At 41.2% G+C, this 25,980-nt stretch overlaps 2 protein-coding genes across 2 annotated transcripts; both read left to right on the top strand.

Moving 5' to 3' along the window:
- Nucleotides 1–592: 592 nt before the first annotated feature.
- Nucleotides 593–7,502, top strand: LOC124288512. The gene is made up of 2 exons (XM_046725034.1): nt 593–687; nt 6,218–7,502. Exon 2 carries the CDS (start codon nt 6,231–6,233, stop codon nt 7,500–7,502), a length of 1,272 nt encoding a protein of 423 aa, XP_046580990.1. The 5' UTR covers nt 593–687; nt 6,218–6,230.
- A 72-nt stretch (nt 7,503–7,574) lies between these two features.
- On the top strand, nt 7,575–24,909 carry LOC124288562. Its single transcript, XM_046725116.1, has 4 exons — nt 7,575–7,870; nt 20,361–22,184; nt 23,438–23,561; nt 24,098–24,909. The coding sequence occupies exons 2-4, from the start codon at nt 21,382–21,384 to the stop codon at nt 24,794–24,796; spliced, it is 1,626 nt and encodes a 541-aa protein (XP_046581072.1). The 5' UTR covers nt 7,575–7,870; nt 20,361–21,381; the 3' UTR covers nt 24,797–24,909.
- The last annotated feature ends 1,071 nt before the right edge of the window (nt 24,910–25,980 follow it).

Genomic DNA, 25,980 nt, shown 5'->3' with positions numbered 1-25,980 from the left:
CCAGTCCTTGTTGTACCCATTAATGCCGAGCGCCAGGCAGGGACCAACAAGTACCATATTTTAACGTCTTTTGGTATGACGCGGTCGGGGATCGAACCAGCGACCTTCCGATCTCCGGGCGGACGCTCTAACCACTACACCACGGAGGCGGTCTGAAGAGGAAGAGGAACACTTTTATGGATAGACAACTTGTTTATTGCAGTGGGTGCGGCGTTTCGGTGTAGATCATTACACTGAAACGTCGCGTCTACTGCACTAAAGAAATTGTCTATCCATAAAAGTGTTCCTCTTCATCATACCAGCTTCTAAATGCCACTTGAGGAAGATATACCAAATTTAATTGTCTGTATGACTCGGCCGAGGATTGAACCACTAATGTCGTGTCCACAAGACTACAGATGTTCAATACAACTAAATGTTCAAAAAACATGTGGACAAAAACGTTTAACTTCGGAACCCATATAATATAGATACAGAATCCCGATCTATGCGTCCACACTTTCAGAAGTGAATCGTGCACAGATAATTCCTTGCAGCCATTCAGCCTAGTGCCGTTTTGACACCGTACCGCAACCGCGCGATTGTTGTCAACGGGAGATAATTCTGCACACTCAAAGAAGTTGATGTGCAAAGCGAGCTTGTCATTTATCATATACAGACATTATTGTGCAAAGAAATGCATTAACGGTATGTGGTTGTATCGTCACGTTCGTGTTATTACTGAAAAATGCTATTGATTTACGCGGGATATTGCTTTATATCGAGGCAGACTCAGTAAATGATTTATTCGAGGACGGAAAAAGATAGTCTACTGGCTTCCGAACAGTTACGAACTTATCGCCAATGACGCCATATTTTGGCGATATTTACGAAATTACTCCGCCGTTCCTTAAATTAATGAAACAAAATTAATTATGATTCTTAATTAATCGGTGAATAGCTAATTAAGTATCATAATTAATTCTGTTTCATTAATTTAACGAACGGCGGAGTAATATTGTAAATACCGCTAAAATCTGGCGATAACTGTTCACTAGATCTAGCCAGTACGGTTTAGGGTTAGGCACTCTTTACGATCCTTTGGGTTAGGGGTTCGGGTTAGGGCTAGGGAACCCCAGCAGCGCTAATTAATCGGGGAAAAAGTGCGCCCGGTAAAGTGCAGTACTCCCACATTTTCAGTTGGATTTAAATCTGGACTTTGTGGAGGCAAAAAAAATGGCTTCTGTAGCAGCAGAGCAGTGAATTGTGGCATTGTCATCCATGAACATCCATTGTTTATTGGTGAAGTGTTTGGTTATCACTGGCCACAAACACCTGTCAAGTCCGTCAATATACTTCTGACCGTTCATGTTGCCTTCCACAAACTCTAAAACACCGGTCTCACAGTAAATTTTGCAGCCCTACATCATTAACTTTAAAGTGCGACCAGGTTTGTCAGCTAAGTAACCGAGTCACTGGCCAAGTCACCTTTCAGACTTTTAACTCCAGACTTTGATTTTTCCATCTGGCTTGATAAGTATTGTCATTTCATCACAGAATATTACTTTTCGCCAGTGGTGATCAACATTCCAGTGTAATTTTCCTCTACAGTATTGGAGACGCTTTTTCAGATTTACCTCACAAATTCCTAGCTTCTTACAAACAATCCTCCGATCATAGCCCAAATGGTGTAATTCACGCTGAATGGATCTAGTTGAAGCAGGTACAGGCACTGAAGTATTATATTAACAGGTAATGTCAGACAAACCTTTACGCCTTCCTTTCTTAACAATCCTTGATATTGTTGTCTGGCCACGAATCCCAATGACTTTCGGTTTTCCGCTTCGAGCAGAGTTATTTATATTTTCCCTGTCGCGATAACGTTTCAAAAACTTACTGATTGTGCTCTTGGACAAATCCAATATTTTACAAATGTCTGACTGTTTTATATCCACTCTCAGTTAGCGATACAATGCTTGTTTTCACAGATGTCGACAGATCTTTACCCTTACGACCCATTGTGTCTACTTCGATCTGACGTCGAAAGCAGACGACAAAAATCACTTCAGCCTAGCACATGTCTAAAAATAGCATGGGCTGCATTTGCATGCTAAGTTTTAGTGCGATATGTTTCCAACTCGCTCAAAACGACGTGCTTGAAATACCGGAACATCACGCCCGGCGGAAGGGAATCGCGGCAGTACAAATAGATGTTTTCTCACAAATGAACTGTAACAGTTATCGCCTTTTCAGAATTTCTCGTGTCATTCATGAAATAATATATATCATTAAATAACTTCGAATAATTGATTGTGTTCTTTGTTTTTTGTTGAATGTTTTTTACGGTAGATTGATAGGGAATGAAACAATTAATGACTTATGTGAACTTGAACTTGCTATTATATAGATTGTGTGACATCCCCCAGACTAAGTTAAAAATATTTGTCGGGTTCATAACTTGATCTTTTATTTTTATCTTATGATACTTACCGTAAAGAATTTTCTTTTGCTGTCCTTTATTGATGTCAAATACCGTGGGGAAAAATACTGGAATTGTAATTGACCAGAACTGCGCACACGTAATACTGATGTATTGGCGATAACTGTTCAGCAGCCAGTAGGCCTGTCAACCATGTTTGTTTGATCACACTTCAGATAGATTTGGGCTAAGTCTCAAAGTGGCAGGTTGAAGGATTCCACACACGTCTTTGAATGTTCTAATGAAGATAAACTTTCCAACTGAATATCAAAACAATCTTTTGACCCAAAGGGAGAAGCACTCGCACACTTTACCGGAAGGTTTATTGCTTTTAATTCCAATGTCTCTGGTGCTGGTTTTGTAGCTACAGTCGTGGGACATACATAAGTATTTGTCACTTTCAACATGGCGGACGTTTGTTTACATTTTATGCGTTTCACAAAAGAGGCGTTTTCTCAAAAAAAATGAATGACATACCTTAATATTTTGTCAGATGACCCTTCACTCTGATTACTTCACAAATCCTAGCCGGAAGTTACAGTCCATGAACTGTCTCAATATCAACGTTTTGCCAGAGACATAGTATTTCACTGAAAAGTTCATCACAGTTTAAAATCCTGTGAGTGATGGGCTGGGTGTCTCGCTTTATTGTGAACCAGCAGTCTAAGTAAACTTAGGCTCAGTATTATTCGTTACACTGCTATACTGAGTCTAACAAAACTTAGTTAATGGTCATGTCAGCTAACCTTTTGGACTGACCAATCAGAACACAGCTTACCAAATCGCGAAAGTTAACATTCGCACATACAGTTTGAACCTTTACCTAAAAAACTCGAACGATTCCGAATGCTATTTTCCGCACGATCGCTTCCAAGTGATACACGCAATGAGTAAACAGTCGCTGAAAATAGTGTTTTTGTGAAAATTCGACGATGTCATCTTGCGAAAATATAAGCAAATAGTAACCATGTCATTAGAAATCCATAAGCGGTATGTACAGCAGGTCAAATATCTGTGTTTTATGCGGATTTTCGTTTGTTGATAGATCAGTGTCAGCGAGCAGGGAAGAGAAAATCCAAAAACCAGTTTGTAAGTCCCGCCAAACCCTAACAAATTGGTTGTCTGATTGGTTAAATCCGTTTGTCCATCTCGCGTTTGATTGGACGGTCATAGGTCACTCAAAGGTCAGCTGACGCAACCTTCTACTAGGTTTTGTAAGACTCAGTATAGTAGTGAAACGAATAATATTGAGTCTAAGTTTACTAGTCTAAGTTTACTTAGACTGCGTGAACCAGATATTTTCAATTGTGTTGATATCCTGAGACTGTGCTGACCAATCTGTGGTTTTTACATCGTTATCCAACATTTAGGTAGTTACCAAGCAGGCTCGATGTACCGGGGCATTGTCATCCTGGAAGACATAATCTCCCTGTGGAAAATGCCTAGCAATAACCGTCCACAAGTTGTCATCTACTATAGCCATGTACCTTTGAGCATTAATGTTTCCTTCCACAACAACTAGGGTGCCCATACCATGAATACACATGCAACATATCATTAAAAATAGATGTCATTTTGAGGATGGGCAAATAAGGTGGGGGCTGTCCGTTTCACCGTCCTTTTGCCACAAGTAGACACGGTTATTCGTCCCAATCACTATCTGGCCTTCAGTAGAACAGATAAATTTTTCATTCCATTTTTCATTGACAGTCAAATCCTTTCTCTCCCTGCACCACTGAACACGTTTTTTCTTATTCCCCTCTCGAACGACCATCCTCGTCCTTTGCAGCTCATATTTTAAATCCCCGTTGAGATAATTTTCTTCGAATTGTTTTTTCACAGAATGTGTTTTTGCTAAAGAATTGAATTTTGCTAAAGATTGCCTTCTGTTATGTTTCACCAATCACGAAAGTGCAGAATTCTCTTGTTCCCCGAACAGTTTCCTCTGCCCACATTGATGACAATCTTCAACAGATCCGGTGGCAGGGAACTCTTTCAAAACACTGTTGACTGTTGTCCTGGGAATATTCAGTGTCCTTGCTAACTCAGATGTATTTCCCTCTTCATTGGATGCTTGGATTATCATTTTTTGACGGAGTCAGCTCAGTTCCGCACTTTTTCACCCTATCATGAAAATGACCGATATGGGCAGATGTAAACAGAAGCAGACAACAAATGACAGTAGTCATGTCCCCAGTCAGCCTTCAGCAGTGTCTGACATTGACTGGTTGCCAACTTAGCGAACGCGCCGCTGGAATATCTCCCTCGAATTATCGCGACAAGCATAAGTTTTTTGTCAACTGACTAGTTCTTATGTCCCACGACTGTAGTTTATTATTCATTGCCTTGTGTATTCAGGGGTCATTTGTCTATAACTTCCACTCAACTGCTAAATAAAATAGGTAAACTCTTACCATTGTAGTCGCTCCCATTTTTCTGCCAAAATTGACAGATGCCTGCCAAAAAGAGGAAATATATCTGTACAACTAACCACATTTAACTGCAAATTTCAAAGTTTGATAGCAAATATCTCTAATGTTCCAACACTTCCAAATCTCTTGTACAGATGCACAATTGAATTCCCAACAATTTTGCCTGGTCGGGTCCAGTCGCTAAGGTACCGTTTGGCAGTTATTTTTGTTTTCAGCTTTTTGCCATGTTTTTCAGCAGTTTTCTGAGTAGTTTGCTCCCAAAATGTGCTGAGCTCGAACCATCAGCTCTAGACATTCCAAACTTTCCATAACTGATGTCCAGTAACCATTGTGAAAATTCTGCACAAAAAGTGCCAGTATTGTACATGAAGTCTTGATGATTCCAGAACACTAACCGTTGTTTTTACCGTAGAAACCCAAGAACAACTGAGATACAGCATTTTAAAGAAGGAACTATTTTTTCTCTAGAACTTCTTAAAAAAGGTACATGACCCCCACGACCCCGGCTGTATTTGGAAGATCCACTTGCCTGTCAAAAACGTGTTCTGGCTCCGTTTTGGACGATGATTTCTAGCCCTCAAATACAATAGATAGAACTAAAGTCAAGGAGCCCTCATTGTTGCTTGCAACTATATTTTCAATATTGAAATAATGGCATACCAGAAATACATATCATGGCATCTAGAATAACACATTACAGGGCTCCACACCCAGCCTACCAAAAGGGTGTTTGCATCCTTTCTGCAACTGAATGAATCTTCCTTGCAGTAGCAACCATCTTCTGACCTTTGGAATTTGGAACATGCTGTTCAACTGTCTCAAATGCAAAATACAGCCTGTGACACCCATTTCTTGCTCAACTTGCCATGATTTTGCTGGAATATTGCTAAGGCCTAAATAAAAAATAATGTTGTGGTTCCGATTGCGTGACTGACCCTTGAAATGTTTTTCAAGCGGTATGAATAAAATAGTCTTTCAGATACCATTGGTTTTTCCCCGGCACCGACGGACATCGGTCATTCTGATAGAGACACAATGGCCGCAAGCTTGATTGAATAAACAATTACACATTGTTTAATGTGTTATTAGTTTGTACTTTACTTCTAAAAAAAATTGTAAAAAAAACAATCCTACCTACCTACCCTAAATTTTAAAGAGGTGTAATCGGAACCACAACATCTTTTTATATGGCCTAAAAGGAACGTAAAACCAAGCTCACTCCCATCCCCAAATATCAATGCTCAGTCCCATACAATTAGTCGTCTTCTGTTCTTTTAGGTGCTGGTGATCTCAAAGATCATACATTTATTCAATGTCATTGTTTCAGTTTGGGAAGGCCTATGCGGAAGGAGAAGGTGGACAAGATGAACTCCAGCCTTTGGGATGATCCTGAAGACAACCGATCACAGTTCTCAAGGTCAGACAGGTATTCTAGGTCGAGGTTTCAGCATGACAGCAGGGGGACAGGATATTTTGACAGGACGAGCCAACAGACAAGTGGCAAAATGTGGGGTGATGCTGACCAAAACCCATCACAGTTCTCCCCTGGCAGCAGAATAATGTCTGACAAAATGCACGGATACGGACGAGGATCAAACTATGATTTCCAGCAGGAGTCTCGGACAGATACTACTTCACACACTAGGGGTGGTCTCAGGCCTTCCTTCAGAGATGAGTCATTTGAGAAAGAGCAACGTATAGATTACTTTGGTACCCAAAGCAGAGGCCCAACAGGCATGGAAAGTGAGATAACTTGGACAAGGGGGAATTCCAGGAGTGGCCTGGAGATGGACAGGTTGACCAATACGTCCATGGACACAGTCAGCAGATTTGGCATGGAATTAACAGGTCAAACTTCAACTCCTAATGTTGAAAAAGATCTAGGCAGATTCTTAAGCAAGCGTAGTAAAACGTTACATCCAATGGAAATTGGAAGTAAGAAATTGGATACCTTTGAAGGTGGTAGAAACCGGCCAGATATTGAAAAACCTAGAAACCTGAGTGAGCCTGAATTTAACAGTAACAGAACTAGAGGTCCTTATTATCAGCCTAGAAATGAAACCAGAACTGAATGGTCTCATGTAAGTCATCGAGGTCAGTCTGCAGAACCGTTTAGGGAATCTGAACACTACAGATTTAGTGATATGTCGAGACATACCACAGTTTTACAAGGAATGGAACAGGGTCGGGACAGTTTTGTACTCGATAGAGGAGTAAAACAGGAGTTAAGAATGAGAATGGCTGCTGAGAGGCAGCATAGTGGAGGAAATGCAGTTGACAGGAACCAGTTTTCTGAAGAACATGCGCAAAATCTTTCTCAATCAATAGGTGCAATGACAAGAGGCTCTTATGGAAAGGAAGCACCTGCTTCTCCTCAAGAATCACGAGGCTTGAAAAGAGGTGGCGGCATGCATGGCTTCAGAGACGATAGCAGCTTCAAGAGAGGGAGGATGGAAGGCTTTAAAGATAGACCTAGACCCAGCAGCTATCAGCAAACTGAAACACTGAGAAGACCGCAGTCCAGTATTCAACCAACACCCAGCAGCTATCAGCAAACTGAAACACTGAGAAGACCTAGAGCCAGCAGCTATCAGCAAACTGAAAAGACCTAGACCCAGCAGCTATCAGCAAACTGAAACACTGAGAAGACCGCGAGTCCGGTACTCAACCAGACCCCAGTATTCAACCTAGACCCAGCAGCTATCAGCAAACTGAAACACTGAGAAGACCGCAGTCCAGTATTGAACCTAGACCCAGCAGCTATCAGCAAACTGAAACACTGAGAAGACCGCAGTCCGGTATTCAACCAACACCCAGCAGCTATCAGCAAACTGAAACACTGAGAAGACCGCAGTCCAGTATTGAACCTAGAGCCAGCAGCTATCAGCAAACAGAAACTCCAAGAAGACCGCAGTCCAGTATTCAACCAATAGAAAAACAGTCTCTTCACTGAGTTTGGACTTAGGTATTCCAGATCAGGGTAAGTCTCTTCCCATCAGTGGAATCATAGGCCCCCACTGCGGGTCAGAAAATTGATAAACTAGGCCCCGGTTTAGTATCCACACCCCTACTATATAATATGTAAAGGTTCATCACACAAAAAAAGTGACATTATCGAAAACCGGACAATTACGCACACATCAATCGATATATCATATTTTTAAAGGTCTCACAAGTATCAAAAGCTTTTGTACATATCTTTGATGTGCGTAGGAGGCATATACACATGCTTCCCGTGGGGATGCATTTTTGGTTTTTATCAAGTCGCCAAAGGCCGAGTTGCTGTGCTGGAAGTATGCAAAACTAGGTCGTCAGCAAAGCACATGTATATGCCCCCTGCACACATCGGAAATATGGACAAAAAGCTTTTGATACTTGTGAGACCTTTAAAATACAATATATTCATTGGCGTGTCCGTAATTGTCCGTTTTTCGATCATGTCACTGTATTTCTGTGATGAACCTTTACATATTATGTAGTAGAGGGTGTGGATACTAAACCGGGGCTTAGTTCATCGAGTTTCTGACCCGCAGTGGGGGCCTATGAGTGGAACAGCTGGTCCCATATCAGTGTTTCCACTGGCATTTTTAACAGCTGGACATATTGACTGGCTTGCATTTCAAATATCGATCATTTGTAAAGTTTACCGGTCAAGTGATCATGCTTTTCATTGAGACCTTGCACCCTAAAAACAATCAGAAATGTAGAGGGTACCTCAATGTGTCAATGCCGCTATTTTTAGCCTGGGTTTTTCCAAAACGGCTATTTTTTGTTTGACAACACCTCGATGTCATTGTGTAGCAGGGTAAAGGGTGGTGCTCTTGAATGAAAACCAAAACCTGCTGGGGTGTGAGCTGTGACTTCAAGCACAAGTTTATTGCTCTACAATGTATATTTTATATTTTGTTTCGTTTTCACCCTGTACCATAATAAAAATGACATTTAGCTAGTGGTGTTCCGATGATCGAAAATAATCGAAAACCGATTGAAAGAAGGATTAAATTGATTATCAATTGTAAAAAACATATTTTCAATTAAGCAGAATTTTGTTGTTTTAGTATAACACTTGAATGAAGTAAAGTAAAAATTAAATTTAACAAATATTCACGAACAAACATGCACTAAACAGCATAAAGCTAAGCGCATTGTAACATTTTAACCACTTTTATTGTTTAATTACAATTCCAGTGTCTTTCTTGCATGCGTGTATTTCATTGCCTGACAGTATTAGTTTAAACAACATACATTAGAAAAAACCTGGGGGGAAACCCTTGAAATTGGTGATATCATCAAAAATGTACATACTTCGATTATAATCAATAATTGTTCACCACAATCCTCCGATAATCGATAGTGGATTTGGTTTCCGATTCCCAACACTACATTTAGCATTATTTCGCCTACCGGGTTTATAGGCAGCATGTACAAGGCATTCGCACACTTCCCTGGCGAGTGAAAGACACTCGGGTATGTAACGTTTAACTTCATTTCTAATCACCTTCGTTGCGGCATTGCAGCTAACGTGGTATGTCGTGTATTTCGTTAAAACATCTGTCTCAACCTTCAGGTAATATGGCGGGATATTTTGCTAAATTGGTGATGGGCAGCATTTACAATTCCTTAGCATAGCTTCATACACTGAGCTTATGATAAGTATCCAGTGTAGCAACGCACATGGCAGTGTATTTATAGACATGAGGTCCCTATTGCCATCATAGAACCAGGCAGCACAGGAGAGTTCCAATTTCACAATGGAGCTTGACACTTCAGGACAGGTGGTCTTTTAAACCAAGCAGCAGTCTGTCCGTCAGTTAAACATTGGGTCTTGGACATCTGCTTTCTTGATATACATCAGCGTTGTAATAGAGCGTCAGGCGGATGTAAATAAGATCCAACAAATGCTCTCGTACATGGAGACGATCCGCGGTGCCACCAAGGGCTGGGACGATACACTATGATACGATACATATCGCGATATTTTACCTGCGATACGATACGTATCACGATACATACACCTTGAGAGAATGACACAGTATTAAGATTTAAAATCATTTATTACAAGGTATTTGTGCATAACAATAACATTATTGTAATAAATAATCAAGTAACCCCATCATACTTGTGTATTTTTATCTAAATATGTACTTTATCATGTTTAAGATAATACTGTTTTGAAAAAAAGTCGTGTATCCATTTGTATCGATACACCAGTCGACGATACGATAGCTGTATCAAACTTAAATGTATCGCGGTGAATCGTCCCAGCCCTAGGGCCGCCGCACGGTTTGGTGGTGACTGCTGGTCTCAGTACGATGTCCTGTTTCGGCAAAAAATGGAGAGGAATCCATCTCGGTCATGGGGTGCCATCGACTGACAGCTGTGGCTGCAGTTAATGCTCCCCAGCCACAAACAGCAAGCATTTTCCTACCCAGCCATATCCTCCAACTACACCCAGCAGCGCACGTCTTGTGAGGTATGTAGGAACTTTAATCATGGCGCCTGTGACAGGGGTTAGACGTGCCGTTATGCAGACAGGTACTCGGCATGTAACATCGGCAGACATGGCGCCACGTCTTGTTTTCTTGGCAAAAGGAACACAGTCCCCACACAAACTCTCAAGCGACAGTCTACTCTGCCAGGCAGAGCTATTTCACACGGCCCAAGTCCTATTAACATCGTTTGCTTGGAACAGTGGCTGAGACATTATAAGTTGTGCATCCCAGCAGCTGCTCAGTTACTGCAGCAGGGTTTCAGTAATTGTTTTAGTTTAAACTATGCAGGGCCACGGGTCACTCGGGACGCTGTCAACCTTAAATCTGCCAGGGAACAGCCACTAATAGTGGAACAAAAGCTACAAAAAGAAATCCAGTTGGGTCGCATAGCGGGCCCATTTTCGCACAGACCAGTGCACTCGCTTATAGTTTCCCCTATCGGCTTGGTGCCTAAGACAGCCGATTCATCAGTTCATGGTAAGGCTGCCTTCCGCCTCATCCATCATCTATCACATCCTCAAGGCTCATCAGACAATGATTTTATGCCACAAGAAGCATGTACAGTGCAGTATACCAATTTTGACCAAAGTTTGGGCAGGGGTGCATGCATGTCAAAATTTGACGTCAAATCAGCTTTTCGTCTCCTGCCTGTGGTACCATCGGAATTTCAGCTACTTGGCATTAAGTTGCCGGGAAAATTTTACATTGATAAATGTCTTCCCTTCGGGTGTTCTATTTCTTGTGCCCTATTTGAGTCATTCAGCACTTTCATTGAATGGGCCATCAAGGCCACTACACGCAGCCAGGACATCGCTCATTACCTTGATGATTTTATCCTGGCAGCAACTGCTCCAACATGCTTAACACCTCTTTGCAACTTGCTGATAATCTGGGCGTCCCTATCGCTCACCAGAAGACAGTACAACCTACAACTTGTCTTACATTTATGGGCCTCACCATAGACAAGGCTTGGGGTGAAATCGGGATACCTCAGGACAAGATAGCACAACTGGTCCATCAGCTGGTCGCAGCTGGTAGAGGCACCATCCAAGAAAGTCACACTGCATACGCTGCAATCAATAGTGGGCAAGCTAAACTTTGTATGCATGGCAATTCCAATGGGTGGTCCATTCTTCCGGCGTCTCATTGACGCACAAAGAGGGGCATGCAAGCCGCACCACAGGATACAAGTATCAGTGGGTATGTCTCAAGACCTAAACCTGTGGCTTCACTTCCTTGCCAGGCATAACGGCACAACTTGGAACTGTTCTTGGAACAGGGTTGGGTTACCAACCCAATGCTTCAGCTTTATACAGACGCAGCTGGTGCCCAGGGTTGGGGCGCATATTTCCAAGGTCATTGGGCCAATGTCAGGTGGCCAGACCTATGGATACAACAAGGATGGGTGAAGGACATTAATTGTTTGGAGCTCTTTCCTGTAGTCGTGGCATTGCGCATCTGGGGCAGCAGCCTGGCCAACAAAAGGGTACTATGTTCTGTGACAACCAGGCCGTGGTGAGTATTATCAATAGGCACACCGCCAAAGGGGAAAGGGTTATGAAACTGCTCAGACGAATGGTACTCATATGCTTGCAAAACAACATACACTTCAAAGCACGGTATATACCTACCCAGGCCAACAAAATAGCAGGCACTCTTTCGAGATTTCAGTGGTCACGGTTTCAAGCAGCAGCCCCACAGGCGGATCAACAGGCCTCTGGAATCCCAGCAGATATCTGGCTCATCTAACAGCGGAAGCAAACAGCCTAGTAGCAAACTCGATGGCAGCCAACACTTGGAGGACTTATGAGTCGACGGTTCAGTCTCTGTGTCTATTTCGGGCGGTGTACTCCCTGTCTGACATATGGCCTGTACCTTTAGATCATATGCTCCATTTTATAGCTTATCTCTCATTATCAGGTAGGTCTCCCAGCACGGCCTGTTCTTACATTTCAGCATTATCCTCCATTCATAAGCTCAATTCCTTGCAGTGCATGTCTTTCTAGTGCAGAAAGCCATTGCAGGGATGGCCAGGAGATCGATGCAGCCAGACACACGTCAGCCTATTACTCTCAAGCCCATTACTCTCAATTGTGCAACTCTTCCCCACTGTATGTAGGTCTTCATGTGAAGCTTCTCTGTTTTCAGCGACATACCTGCTAACATTTTTAGGGTTTTTCAGGGTAAGTGAGGTAGTCGCTGGTTCAATCAGCTACTTGTCACAGCGGGCGGTGTTGCTGAATGACATGTCTTTTGCTAGCGACCAATCCTAAGTGGAGGTGGTCCTACGGGCCTCCAAAACAGACCAACAAGGCTGCGGCACACGCATCGCCATTCAGGCAGTCCCTCAGTCCATACTGTGCCCCCGTCCAAGCTCTGACGCGATTTTTGGCTGTGCGACCGCGTACAGACGGGTATTTCTTTATTCATACTAACTCGGCTCCTTTTACAAGATTTCAGTTTCAGGCAATGCTCAGGAAGACGCTAGTGGCAGTAAATCAACCCATCAATATTAATATTTACTCTTCTCATTCATTTCGAATAGGGGCTGCAACCACAGCAGCGTTGCAAGGAATTCCGGGCAGTTCAGATTCAGGAATTTGGTTGCTGGAGATCTAATACTTACCGGGAGTATATCCATATCCCCGACTAAGCACACAAATTTAATTTGAATAATTATGGGTTGCAGGACCATCGTGGGTGATTGGCTCCAGTTATATGGCGAGGCTACAACAACACCTCGGGCCACAGCAAAGTAATCTGGGCCTCGCTGGGGGAGTCATCTGGTCGGCATGGGAGAGCTTCAAGTGGTCAGACCTGCGCAGCAGGGTGGACGGGCTAATAAGGGCGTGTGGCCCATGCAGGTCGTTTCTTTTGATTCACCTTGGATCCAATGACCTGTGTGAGGTCCCTGCCAAGGCCTTCTACGACGATATGTATCAGGACTTGCTATACATTCGCCAGTGCTGCCCAGCTGCCACGATCATCTGGTCAAAGATGCTACCTCAGCTTGAGTGGCACGGAGCTATTGATATCCGCGCCGTCGAGCTGAAGAGAAAGAAGCTCAATCGACGCATCAGCAATGTCGTGAGGGAGCAGCTGGGTGGCAGGGTGGTGTCATACACACCTGACCCCTCCCAGTATCTGGACGGGGTCCACCTATCTAAGCCAGGCATGGACGCCCAACATCAGGCCATTCTGGCAACATTAAAGCAGTAAAACCTCTTCCGCATCCTCTCCCCAACTCCCTCTGTAACTCTTTAATTCGTGGATGGCAGCCCCGCACGCTGTCCGGCAGTGGGCATGGTGCCGACGGGACTAAACACCAAATCGGCTTAAAAAAGGGGATACTTGGCTTCTGCTTTTACAGTGGCAGCCCAAACCTTCCTGCTTGCTGTCTCCGCGGGAGGAAGTACAAAAGTTTCATATGCCTTATCAGCCTGCTTTTCCTGCCTGCTGTCTCCGCAGGAGGAAGTACAAAGTTTACAATGCCTTACCAGCCTGCTTTTGCTGCCTGCTGTCTCCGCAGGAGGAAGTACAAACTTCCCTATGCTTTTACAAACCAGAGGGCTGCAAATAGCTAAAATATATATTCAGTCCCGTCGGTGCCATCCACACCGCGCTCGTTGTCATCCACACATCTGCATTGTGTAGTCTTTCATCTGGTATACATACCACACCAAGGCCATCCTCATCAGCCTCATCTTATCGTTATTACAAGCTAAAGGTCTGCATGTAATGACATTTACCATTATTTCGCGAAACGCACCCTAAAAACAATCAGAAATGTAGAGGGTACCACAATGTGTCAGTGCCGCTATTTTTAGCCTGGGCTTTTCCATTACTGCTATTTTTGTTTGACAACACCTCGATGTCATTGTGTAGCAGGGTAAGGGGTGGTGCTCTTGAGTGAAACCAACACCTGCTTGGGTGTGAGCTGTGACTTCAACCACAAGTTTATTGCTCTACAATATATATTTTGTTTCGCTTTTCACCCTGTACCATAATAATAATGACATTTAGCTAGTGGTGTTCGATGATCGAAAAATCGATCGAAAAGAAGGATTAAAATTGATTATGGATTGTAAAAACATTTTCAATTAAGCAGAATTTTGTTGTTTTAGTATAACACTTGAATGAAGTAAAGTAAAAATAAAATTTGACAAATATATACGAACAAACATGCACTCAACAGCGTAATGCTATGCGTATTGTAACATTTTAACCACATTTATTGTTTAATTACAATTCCAGTGTCTTTCTTGCATGTGTGTATTTCATTGCCTGACAGTATTAGTTATAAACAACATACATTAGAAAAAACCTTGGGGAAAACCCTTGAAATTGGTGATAACATTAAAAATGTACATACTTCGATTTTTATGGATAATCGTTCACCACAATCCTCGATAATCGATAGTGGATTTGGTTTCCGATTCCCAACACTACATTTAGCATTGTTTCGCTTACCGGGTTTATAGGCAGCATTTACAAGGCATTCGCACAGTTCTAACACTTGAAATACACTCGGGTATGTAACGTTACTTCAATTCGAATTGTGTCATTTCTAATCACCTTCGTTGAGGCATTGCAGCTAACATGGTATGCCGTGTATTTCGTTAAAACGGCTGTCTCAACCTTCAGGTAATACAGCGGGTTATTTTGGCTAAATCGGTGATAGGCAGCATCCTTCGTGATAGCTTCATACACTTAGCTTATGATAAGTATCCAGTGTAGCTTAGCGACATGGCAGTGTATTATTTCCTCGCATTCCATAATAGCAGCTACGCCACTTCCAGAGTGATGTCACATCCGCAGTCATACGCCACGCCTGTTTCCTTTCTATTCTGCATGCTCTCCTGTCAGGTTCACCATCTTGCTTCATCTCAAATAATTTCCCACCCACCCACCCTTTCCTTCTACAGCGCAATATCCAGGGGTGGTCATGGTGCCGACGGGACTAAACACCAAATCGGCTTAAAAAAGGGGATACTTGGCTTCTGCTTTTACAGTGGCAGCCCAAACCTTCCTGCTTGCTGTCTCCGCGGGAGGAAGTACAAAAGTTTCATATGCCTTATCAGCCTGCTTTTCCTGCCTGCTGTCTCCGCAGGAGGAAGTACAAAGTTTACAATGCCTTACCAGCCTGCTTTTGCTGCCTGCTGTCTCCGCAGGAGGAAGTACAAACTTCCCTATGCTTTTACAAACCAGAGGGCTGCAAATAGCTAAAATATATATTCAGTCCCGTCGGTGCCATCCACACCGCGCTCGTTGTCATCCACACATCTGCATTGTGTAGTCTTTCATCTGGTATACATACCACACCAAGGCCATCCTCATCAGCCTCATCTTATCGTTATTACAAGCTAAAGGTCTGCATGTAATGACATTTACCATTATTTCGCGAAACGCACCCTAAAAACAATCAGAAATGTAGAGGGTACCACAATGTGTCAGTGCCGCTATTTTTAGCCTGGGTTTTTCCATTACTGCTATTTTTTGTTTGACAACACCTCGATGTCATTGTGTAGCAGGGTAAGGGGTGGTGCTCTTGAGTGAAACCAACACCTGCTTGGGTGTGAGCTGTGACTTCAACCACAAGTTTATTGCTCTACAATATATATTTTGTTTCGTTTTCACCCTGTACCATAATAATAATGACATTTAGCTAGTGGTGTTCCGATGATCGAAAATCGATCGAAAGAAGGATTAAAATTGATTATGGATTGTAAAAAACATTTTCAATTAAGCAGAATTTTGTTGTTTTAGTATAACACTTGAATGAAGTAAAGTAAAAATAAAATTTGACAAATATATACGAACAAACATGCACTCAACAGCGTAATGCTATGCGTATTGTAACATTTTAACCACATTTATTGTTTAATTACAATTCCAGTGTCTTTCTTGCATGTGTGTATTTCATTGCCTGACAGTATTAGTTATAAACAACATACATTAGAAAAAACCTGGTAGAAAACCCTTGAAATTGGTGATAACATTAAAAATGTACATACTTCGATTTTTATGGATAATCGTTCACCACAATCCTCGATAATCGATAGTGGATTTGGTTTCCGATTCCCAACACTACATTTAGCATTGTTTCGCTTACCGGGTTTATAGGCAGCATTTACAAGGCATTCGCACAGTTCTAACACTTGAAATACACTCGGGTATGTAACGTTACTTCAATTCGAATTGTGTCATTTCTAATCACCTTCGTTGCGGCATTGCAGCTAACATGGTATGCCGTGTATTTCGTTAAAACGGCTGTCTCAACCTTCAGGTAATACAGCGGGTTATTTGGCTAAATCGGTGATAGGCAGCATCCTTCGCATAGCTTCATACACTTAGCTTATGATAAGTATCCAGTGTAGCAACGCACATGGCAGTGTATTATTTCCGCATTCCATAATAGCAGCTACGTCACTTCCAGAGTGATGTCACATCCGCAGTCATACGTCACGTCTGTTTCCTTTCTATTCTGCATGCTCTCCTGTCAGGTTCACCATCTTGCTTCATCTCAAATAATTTCCCACCCACCCACCCTTTCCTTCTACAGCTAATATCCAGGGGGTGCTGGGCGCTGAGGTCGTTAAATGCATGACTTATATTAAGTCTTCCCTGTACAGTTCACAGTAGGCATAACCTGGACCATAACCTTTGTGTATTGCCTCCTTCTTAATAAACAGGTGCTGTGGTCATGGTGCCAACGGGACTAGACACTGAATCGGCTTTATAAAAGGGGATATTTGGCTTCTGCTTTTACAGTGGCAGCCCAAACCTTCCTGCTTGCTGTCTCCGCAGAGGAAGTACAAAAGTTTCATATGCCTTATCAGCCTGCTTTTCCTGTCTGCTGTCTCCGCAGGAGGAAGTACAAAGTTTACAATGCCTTACCAGCCTGCTTTTGCTGCCTGCTGTCTCCGCAGGAGGAAGTACAAACTTCCCTATGCTTTGCCTGTCTGGTTTTACACGGCGGAGGGCTGCAAATTACTTAAATATATATCCGGTCCCGTCGGCGCCATTCACACCGCACTCATTGTCATCCACACATCTGCGTTGTGTAGTCTTTCATTTGGTATACATACCACGCCAAGGACATCCTCATCAGCCTCATCTTATCGTTATTACATGCTAAAGGTCTGCATATAAACAATCAATAAAACAGTCATATCACAACTGAACTACAGTAGCAGATTACACATAAAAGTTCCAATTACTGATAATGGTCATATACCTGTCACAATAAACTCATGTGATACCTATAACTTAACTGCATCGATTCCAAGAAGACATAAGTAATAAACAAATGCAGTTCACCAAAAAGGGTTATTTATATTGTACTAAGACATGAAATAAATATTAGCAGCAAATATTCACAATATCAATCATGATAGGGAACAGATATATCACTCTACACATATTTGTGGGAATAATATCCATGAAATATAAACACATTAAAAGGGTAAAATACCTACTAAATATATGGTACAGGTGACAGTGAGCATTGTCTACCTTACATGATTAATCAGCATATCCCATCTATATGTATTACTTCCTTAAGTGGCATTTAGAAGCTGGTATGATGAAGTGGAACACTTTTTATGGATAGACAACTTCTTTGTTGCAGTACTGCAACAAAGAAGTTGTCTATCCATAAAAAGTGTCCCACTTCATCTATAAGTAATATAACACACCATTAAGTATATTATGCTAACCTATTCTACTATAATAAAACATATATCACTCTATAATACAAACCTACATAATAAATAAATACACACACACACACACACACACACCTTACAGCACAACATTATCAGTATTGTGATATTCTTACAAATATTTACAATAAACAGTTAATAAAATAATATGGTATCTCATGTGGCACAGACATTACCTGACCTCATAAAATGTTACAATATTATCATTATTATTTTTTATCACTTTATTTCTTTATAATGGGTAGATAATTTATGCATTTGTGGTACATGTAAATATTATAAAACAAGGACATGGGTGGTAGATAATCCGTAGGCTATAAGAATACATTTGTTGTTGCAATTTATGTGAAGAGGTTACGGCAAGATGACCAAAAGGTGAAGAATTTACCATAGTTGCAGTGCGAAAAGGCAGTACATTTGTCAATTTCATACAAGTTGTGTAGATAATGTTTTAATCCAGCAATCTGTGGATGCGAATTGAAACATCTCTTTGCATGTATATAGTATTTTGTTGCGATGATAATAAGGTTTAGTACATCATTTCTTTTTTCTTTATATCCAAAGATGATATGTTTTGCATCCAGAGTTAATTTTGTGCCTGTTTCTTGTTCAATCCAGGCTTTTAGTTGCTGCCACAACGTTTTCACATGTACACATTCACAAAATACGTGGATAATTGATTCCATTTTAACCTTACAGAATGTACAAGAAGCGGATTGTGTCAGTTTATAGTTAAATAAATCCTTGTTTGTTGTAATGATTCTTTGGACAATTTTATAAAATTTCTTTAGCACAACATTATCAGTATTGTGATTTTCTTACAAATATTTACAATAAACAGTTAATAAAATAATATGGTATCTCATGTGGCACAGACATTACCTGACCTCATAAAATGTTACAATATTATTTATGAACTTGTCATGATAATCCTGATGCAGTAAACATGAAAATCATGCCTATAATAAACACACATTATTTGACTTAGACTATTCTTAAAACACATTCATACCTTCACATTAACAATTGATAACCTAAGCAAGAATAATGTTTATGATATAACTATGCTTAACAAATATTACATCCGATATAATATGTTCAGAATTAAGTTAACTAACCCTGAACAGATGTACAGCTGAAGGAAACTGTCTGTCAAAATGTCAAGAAATCTGTTTTCTGAAAGATGCATTTCTTGTGCAGCTGCATGTGGTAGACTGAATAAATGTGCTGATGTTAGTAAAGAAAAAACCAGACAAGATTAAAGTGACCAATCAGAGATCGAGGAATAGCTTGCCCTCTGAGTGAAGAACCAGAAAAAAAGAACACCCTGTTCTCCCACAATGATACAATAGGACCAAGGTCCAGCTTGGGTAATCAAGCTGGGGACAAATACCAAACTTACTCTAATAAAAACGTAATCCCATAAAACAACCACATTCAAACTGTTTAAAGATGATACCGTATTTACACAAATAAATAAAATGTAAAAATATGACACTGCCATGATTGTGAAAACGTATTCTTTTTTTATAGGGAAATAAAATTGACCGAGGTAATTAGAAAATTTATTTTAAAATTTGTCGGATATGACGACCAACAGCCTTTGAAATTACCGGACATTCTAACTTTGTACCGGTCCAAGTCCGGTATATACCGGATAAAGGAAACACTGCATATTCAGTTAAAAAGAGTAGACGAGGACTAGGTGGCTATGAGTTGGTACTGTGCATTTAACACGGGTATCAATGTTAAAAGGACCGCCTCCGTGGTGTAGTGGTTACAGCGTCCGCCCGGAGAGCGAAAGGTCGCGAGTTCCATCCCCGACCACGTCATACCAAAAGACGTTAAAATATGGTAATTGTTGGTCCCTGCCTGGCACTCGGCATTACTGGGTACAGCAAGAACTGGTCGTCTAGGAGTCAGTATAATGTGTCTGAGTGGGGTATTCATGCTTCAATGCGGCATGGTATCTCTGGGCTAGCACCATAAAACCAGCTTAAGTCTGGACTAGTACAAGCAGCCGCACATAAACATACACATGTATGCACGTCGTCATATGAGCGAAATATTCTCAAGGGCGACGTTAAACCCAATTTCACCTCACCTCAATGTTAAAAGTGTTAATGGTATCACAGTGGGCAACAATATAAAGCCGGCGTTAGTCTGGACTAGTAATAGTAAGTTGACACGCATGCATTCCTTGAACATATTCTCACTGTACCATTGATTGTACCAACTCATGTTTTCATTACAGGTTTACCATCAGCACCAGAAACATTTGAGTCGATGCTGGAGAGACTTATTGCTGCTATCAGGAGCTCCAAGGCATCGTTTAAATATTTCAGTGACATTGCTACCATACACACTTGCCTGGCTAAGTGTAACTTGAAGAGAGATTACAAAATTCATGAGCTTGGGACTATAGGGAGAAATATCACATTTACTGGAAGCTTACAGGTTAATAATGTCTTCCTTGCAAGGAGTGTGGGTATATCAGAGAAGACAGTGAAACATGCATGTTATGAGAAGGCCATGGCAGTCCTAATGACTAATCCTGTGTCTGAAATTTTGAAATTGGAGGATGAAGGGATTGAGAAATTGAGGATGAAATTGCTTGTTGACGAAGAGAATAAAAAGGCTAAAAAATTGGTTGTTGCTGCTGCACCCACACCACCTCTTACGCCTCGTGAAACATTTGAGTCGAAGCTGGAGAGACTTATTGCTGCTATCAGGAGCTCCAAGGCATCCCGTGAATATTTCAATGACATTGATACCACATACAATTGCCTGGCTAAGTGTAAATTGAAGAGTGATTACAAACAGGATTCCCTAGGGAAAATAGGGGAAAAAATCAAACATACTGGAAGCTTACAGGTTAATAATGTCTTCCTTGCCAGGAGTGTGGGTATATCAACAAAGGAAGTAAAACATGCATGTTATGAGAAAGCCGTGGCAGTCCTAATGACTAATCCTGTGTCTGAAATATTGAAATTGGAGGATGAAGGGATTGAGAAATTGAGGATGAAATTGCTTGTTGACGAAGAGATAAAAAAGGCTGAAAAATTGGTTGTTGCTGCTGCACCCACAACACCTCGTACGCTTCGTGAAAGACTGGTTAAGTTGATCCATTGTCTGAACAATTTTAATAAAAGAGCTGACACACCAATGAACGAATTGAATATTGCAAATATATCTGCAAACTTTGTCTTTCATCTGGTATACAAAGAAGAATCAATTGAGCTTTGGGGAATTTCTGTCTTATTAAAGCCCTTCTTATGCTTGACGGACATCTGATCGCTACAGCAGTTGAGAGAGAGCATAAACGTGTTAGGTACAAAACATACGCCAAAGGAGTTGAATTTCTCAGGAACAGTCCAATGTCTGTTGTTCTGGAGGGTGTCCCAGCTGATGATGACTATACCAACCTCTCGGCACATGACGTTCTGTCACACCGACATGTCAGTCTTCCAGACCATCAGACGGAGCAGAAGCTGGGTAGAATGATCAATGAGGTGAAGAATATTGTAGCCTCCAAACAGCCCCCAAGCAACACACTCCAGATTACTTCCCAAAATAACCATCTCCTCCTGACTTGCCTTTTCAAAAAAAGAACAAGAGGCGCTGAGCAGTTTGCTGAATGTGATCTTTACATTGACTGCATCTACATCTGCAGTGGTGAAGGCTACAAATATGCTGATGCAGTGAAGCGGGCCAATGAGGAAGCAGTAAGAGTGCTTTGCAACAGTTCATCTGACCTCATCTTCAACAGCTTCAAACGGATAACGACTAAAGATGTGCATGATGTGGCACAAGTTTGTGAATTTTGGGAAGGGAAAATGACTAAGACATTTTTCTGGTCAAACTGTGAGAAAATTCAGCAATTGAAAAAAAAAATGCTGTTTAAGACAAACCCTGACTACACAAAGTTCCCGAGGGATTGGGAAGGCATGCCTGTCATGGAACAGGACATGTTTTCATCAGATAGGTTGAACAAGGCATACGAAATACTTCTGCACACTGCAACCAAAAGCTTTGTAACAATGTTTGGAAAGGGCACAACTGAAGGCAATGTTCTGAAGTAAGTAGACCGTGTTGTGAAATCATGATAATACAGTGAAACCAAGCATTGTTTCAGCAGTTAAAGCAAGGCTGGAACTGTCAGCAATAAAGTTTCTTTTGGGACAAAAATATTTACTAGGTGCATGACCCTTTGACTCATCCTCTGGTACTGCTAAACTAATGAGGCTCAAATTTAACATGTATCCGATGTTGGGTCTTTCTTACAGAGACCCCTTATCTTGTTCAAATCAATATGAATTGATTATATATATATATGTGTGTGTGTGTGTGTGTGTGTGTGTGGTTTTAAAAGTATGTAATAACTCAAATATTATGATGTGACACGTTTTAAGATCTTAATCTTTCAAACTACTAGGCTTACACTTTGTGTCAGTATAATGACCTTTAGAATATGGCATCAATAACAGTCCTGAGTACAGATGTTCTTGACATTTTGCAAACATACTGTCTTTATGTCTTTGGGCAAGTGTTTCTTAAACTCAGCAAATCAAAAAGTTGACATTGTTGAAGTGTCTCTGTATATCATTACTTCATATGTGAGGCTAGCTTCAGCAAATTGTGGCCCTATTTCTGTATGTTTTCTTCTAAAAGCTTTGATTCCGAACCAAGTATATTATTGTTTTCATTGTATACAGGCAAAACAAATGTTCAAAAGATGAAAATGCTGGAAGGCAGTTTGGAACATACCTATAGACTGATCCAGCTTTATGAAACCAAAGATCTGCGTTGGAACTAGTTGTCAGGAATATCTATTTTTTCTTTTCCTGACTCCTATTATTTGCTTCTCTCTCTTTCAGCCTGAGGCACATCGGAAACCTCTGTGTCTGTGTTCCCAAGAACAGTAAAAACATCCCACGCGAATGCACCACCTCTCTTGCATGCACACCAGCTATCTAGTGACTTGTCACTCCCTCAATTTTCAAGGCCAAATCTCTTTGCCAAAATTAGTGAAGAATGGGGATGGCTGGGAGGGAATCCTGCTCCCTGACTTGGTTGACACATGTCATCATATCCCAATTGCATAGATTGATGCTCATGCTGTTTATCACTGGATTGTCTGGTCCAGACTCGATTATTTAAAGACCGCCACCATATAGCTGGAATATTGCTGAGTTCAGCACAAAACTAAACTCACTCACTCATGTCCTATGAGGCTGGAGATACTCAGGATGTCACAACCTGGATTGTGCACTTCACTTTAAACTTCTTTCACTCCCCAAGCTGACTATCTGCTGAATTTGTGTTGTTAAGGTGTGAGTTGTTCCTGCAAGGTGAGAAGCTGGCAGAGGCCACTGGGAAGAGCAATCTTGAAGCCTCAGCAAAGGCAGCTGCCAAAATCCTCTTCAAGTTGTACCAGCATCAACCTGTGATCAAGGTATGCAGAATTTAAATGTCCAACAAAGTACATGGATGAACGTCACTTTTCATCCTGTTTTGAAATTTTTTAGAGAATATATTTGTTGTCTGTTTTCCCATTTTCTAGATCTTTTTCCTCACTTGTCTTAAAAAATCACCTTTAGCTTTCCCCACCATCTTGGCATTTGAAGTCTGTTAGGCTACACTATGGATAAACATCCACCCACCTACAAATTTCTCAAAATTTAAGACAAAAGTAGCATTAATATGTACCAAATTCTGATAATATCATGATAAATTTTTTCACCCAATTAGCCTGTCAAAAGGACGTTTGGAATCCGAGATAAATACTGGCATACATCAGGTCCCTGAAGTAACTGCTATTTCGTTCTTCCTAAAAGCATGACTATTGATGATTTTTTTGTTTACCACTTTCCAAAAAGCATTGCCTTCTAGCAGAATGTCACTTTTGGAGATTGAGATTCTGATATTGTTCTAACTCGCGAATATATTTTCTGGTTTTGAAAATAGGACTGATGCAACATCTTGTTTCAGCTGCTCCCTGAGGGAGATGATTCCAAGTCCTGGCACACCTACGAGTCAATCAAAGAAAAAGCAGATAAAATGAAGGCTGGGAGTGAGGACTCTGAGACAGATGACTTCATCTACATCAATGACTTTCCCCCAGTTCCAAAACAAAAGGTCCAGGAGGAACTCATGGAGGTGGATCAGGAGGATGTAGATAAGGATACCCCATCGTCAAGTCATTCAATGTCGAGTGTAAGGCGTACAGATGTTGTGGAGGATGGAGACAGTTTTGTGGGTGATAGTGACGCACCATCGTCGACACTCCCAGTCAACAAATGGGTGAAAAAAGTGGTAGAGAAGATGATTGCAGAGTATGCGGAAACTGAAAATTTGGAAGAACTGATATTTGGTCCTGGGTTTCCTTTAGGAGATCAAAAGCAGATCAGGATTACTGCATCAAAGCATCGCGTTTACAGTGGTGTTAAGACAGCTACAGATAAACGAAACTATGTGTGTGTCTATCAAAAGCTTTCACCTGAGATGATACTACAAACGCTGAGATTGAATGATGGTAAATGTGGGAGATATGCCCTCATACCCAAGGAAGAACTCCCAAGACAAGAAGATCTTGAACAGGATTCTTTTGGAATACACAACAATCTGACGCGAAGTCATTGGAAACGTTTTAAGATCAAAGTCGGATCCGGAGGGGTGTGCAGAAAGTGACCATTGAAAACGGGCAAAAATGACTCCTCATCCCTCCCCCCCCCCCCCTTTCCTCTCTCTTTCTCTTATGTAATTAATGTAATTATCATGATAAAATTGATATTTTATACTTATCCTTATGTTATTGCTTTATCTCCCTTTCATTCGAGGTACAGTGGAAACCTCAGTCCTATTGTTCCCAAATGGGTCTCTCTCTTTCCCCGGCCGGGTCCGCGTCTGTGGTGTAGTGGTTAGAGCGTCCACCCGGAGAACGGAAGGTCGCGGGTTCAATCCCCGATCACGTTATACCAAAATACGTTAAAATATGGTAATTGTTGGTCCCTGTCTGGCGCTCGGCATTAATAGGTACAACAAGGACTGGTCGGCTTGGAGTCAGTATAATGTGTCTGAGTGGGGTATTCATGCTTCACTGAGGCATGGTCTCTGAGTGGGCTAGCACTATAAAAGTCTGGGCTAGTACAAGCAGCCACACATACACATACACACACATGCAAGTCATATGAGCAAAAAATTCTCAAGCACGACATTAAACCCAATTTCATCTCATCATCTCGTCTTTCCCGTGCCAGCGTCCCACGTGATCACTGGCTCTGTGTCAACTCGTCATTATAACGCCCAACTATGTTGACCAAGGCTAAACAGAGTATGAGAGGGGACAGTTGGGAGGGCCCATAGTATATGAGGCAGGATAAGTATAAAATATCAATTTTATCATAAAAACTACTAGGGCTGTGTATTGGCCAAAAAGTGAATTGCAATATATTGTGATATATTGGGACCTTAAGTGATACACAGTGAGTGGCACTAATGGTGCATGTCAATCATATTTTCTACATTATAAGTACCTGAGCATATATGTTATGGTTTTGATAACAGCAATCTCAAAATTAGGTTGCATGATCATGGATTCTATTTTCCTTTTGATATAATTTATAGTATTGCAGTATGCATTTTTGTTATTGAATAACGAAGAAAATCATTTGTTGTGAATAAAAGTATGTGTAGATTTTAATTCAAACCATAAAGGTAATCACAAAAACTTCATTTACTCATTCAAAGAAGTATGGGAACACCTGTCATTTTAGTAGTGTTCACGGAGTAATGAATTGTAGCGTCCAAATATTATACGATAGCTGTTATCCTTAAAGGTCACATGCAACGTAAAACACAACTTTACAGATTCT

The sequence above is a fragment of the Haliotis rubra genome, unplaced genomic scaffold, assembly GCF_003918875.1.
Source record: "Haliotis rubra isolate DU_JTF1 unplaced genomic scaffold, ASM391887v1 Scf42, whole genome shotgun sequence".
Taxonomy (NCBI): domain Eukaryota; kingdom Metazoa; phylum Mollusca; class Gastropoda; order Lepetellida; family Haliotidae; genus Haliotis; species Haliotis rubra.
The sequence above is the reverse complement of the archived record's forward strand: the minus strand, read 5'-3'. Positions and strand labels throughout refer to the sequence as shown.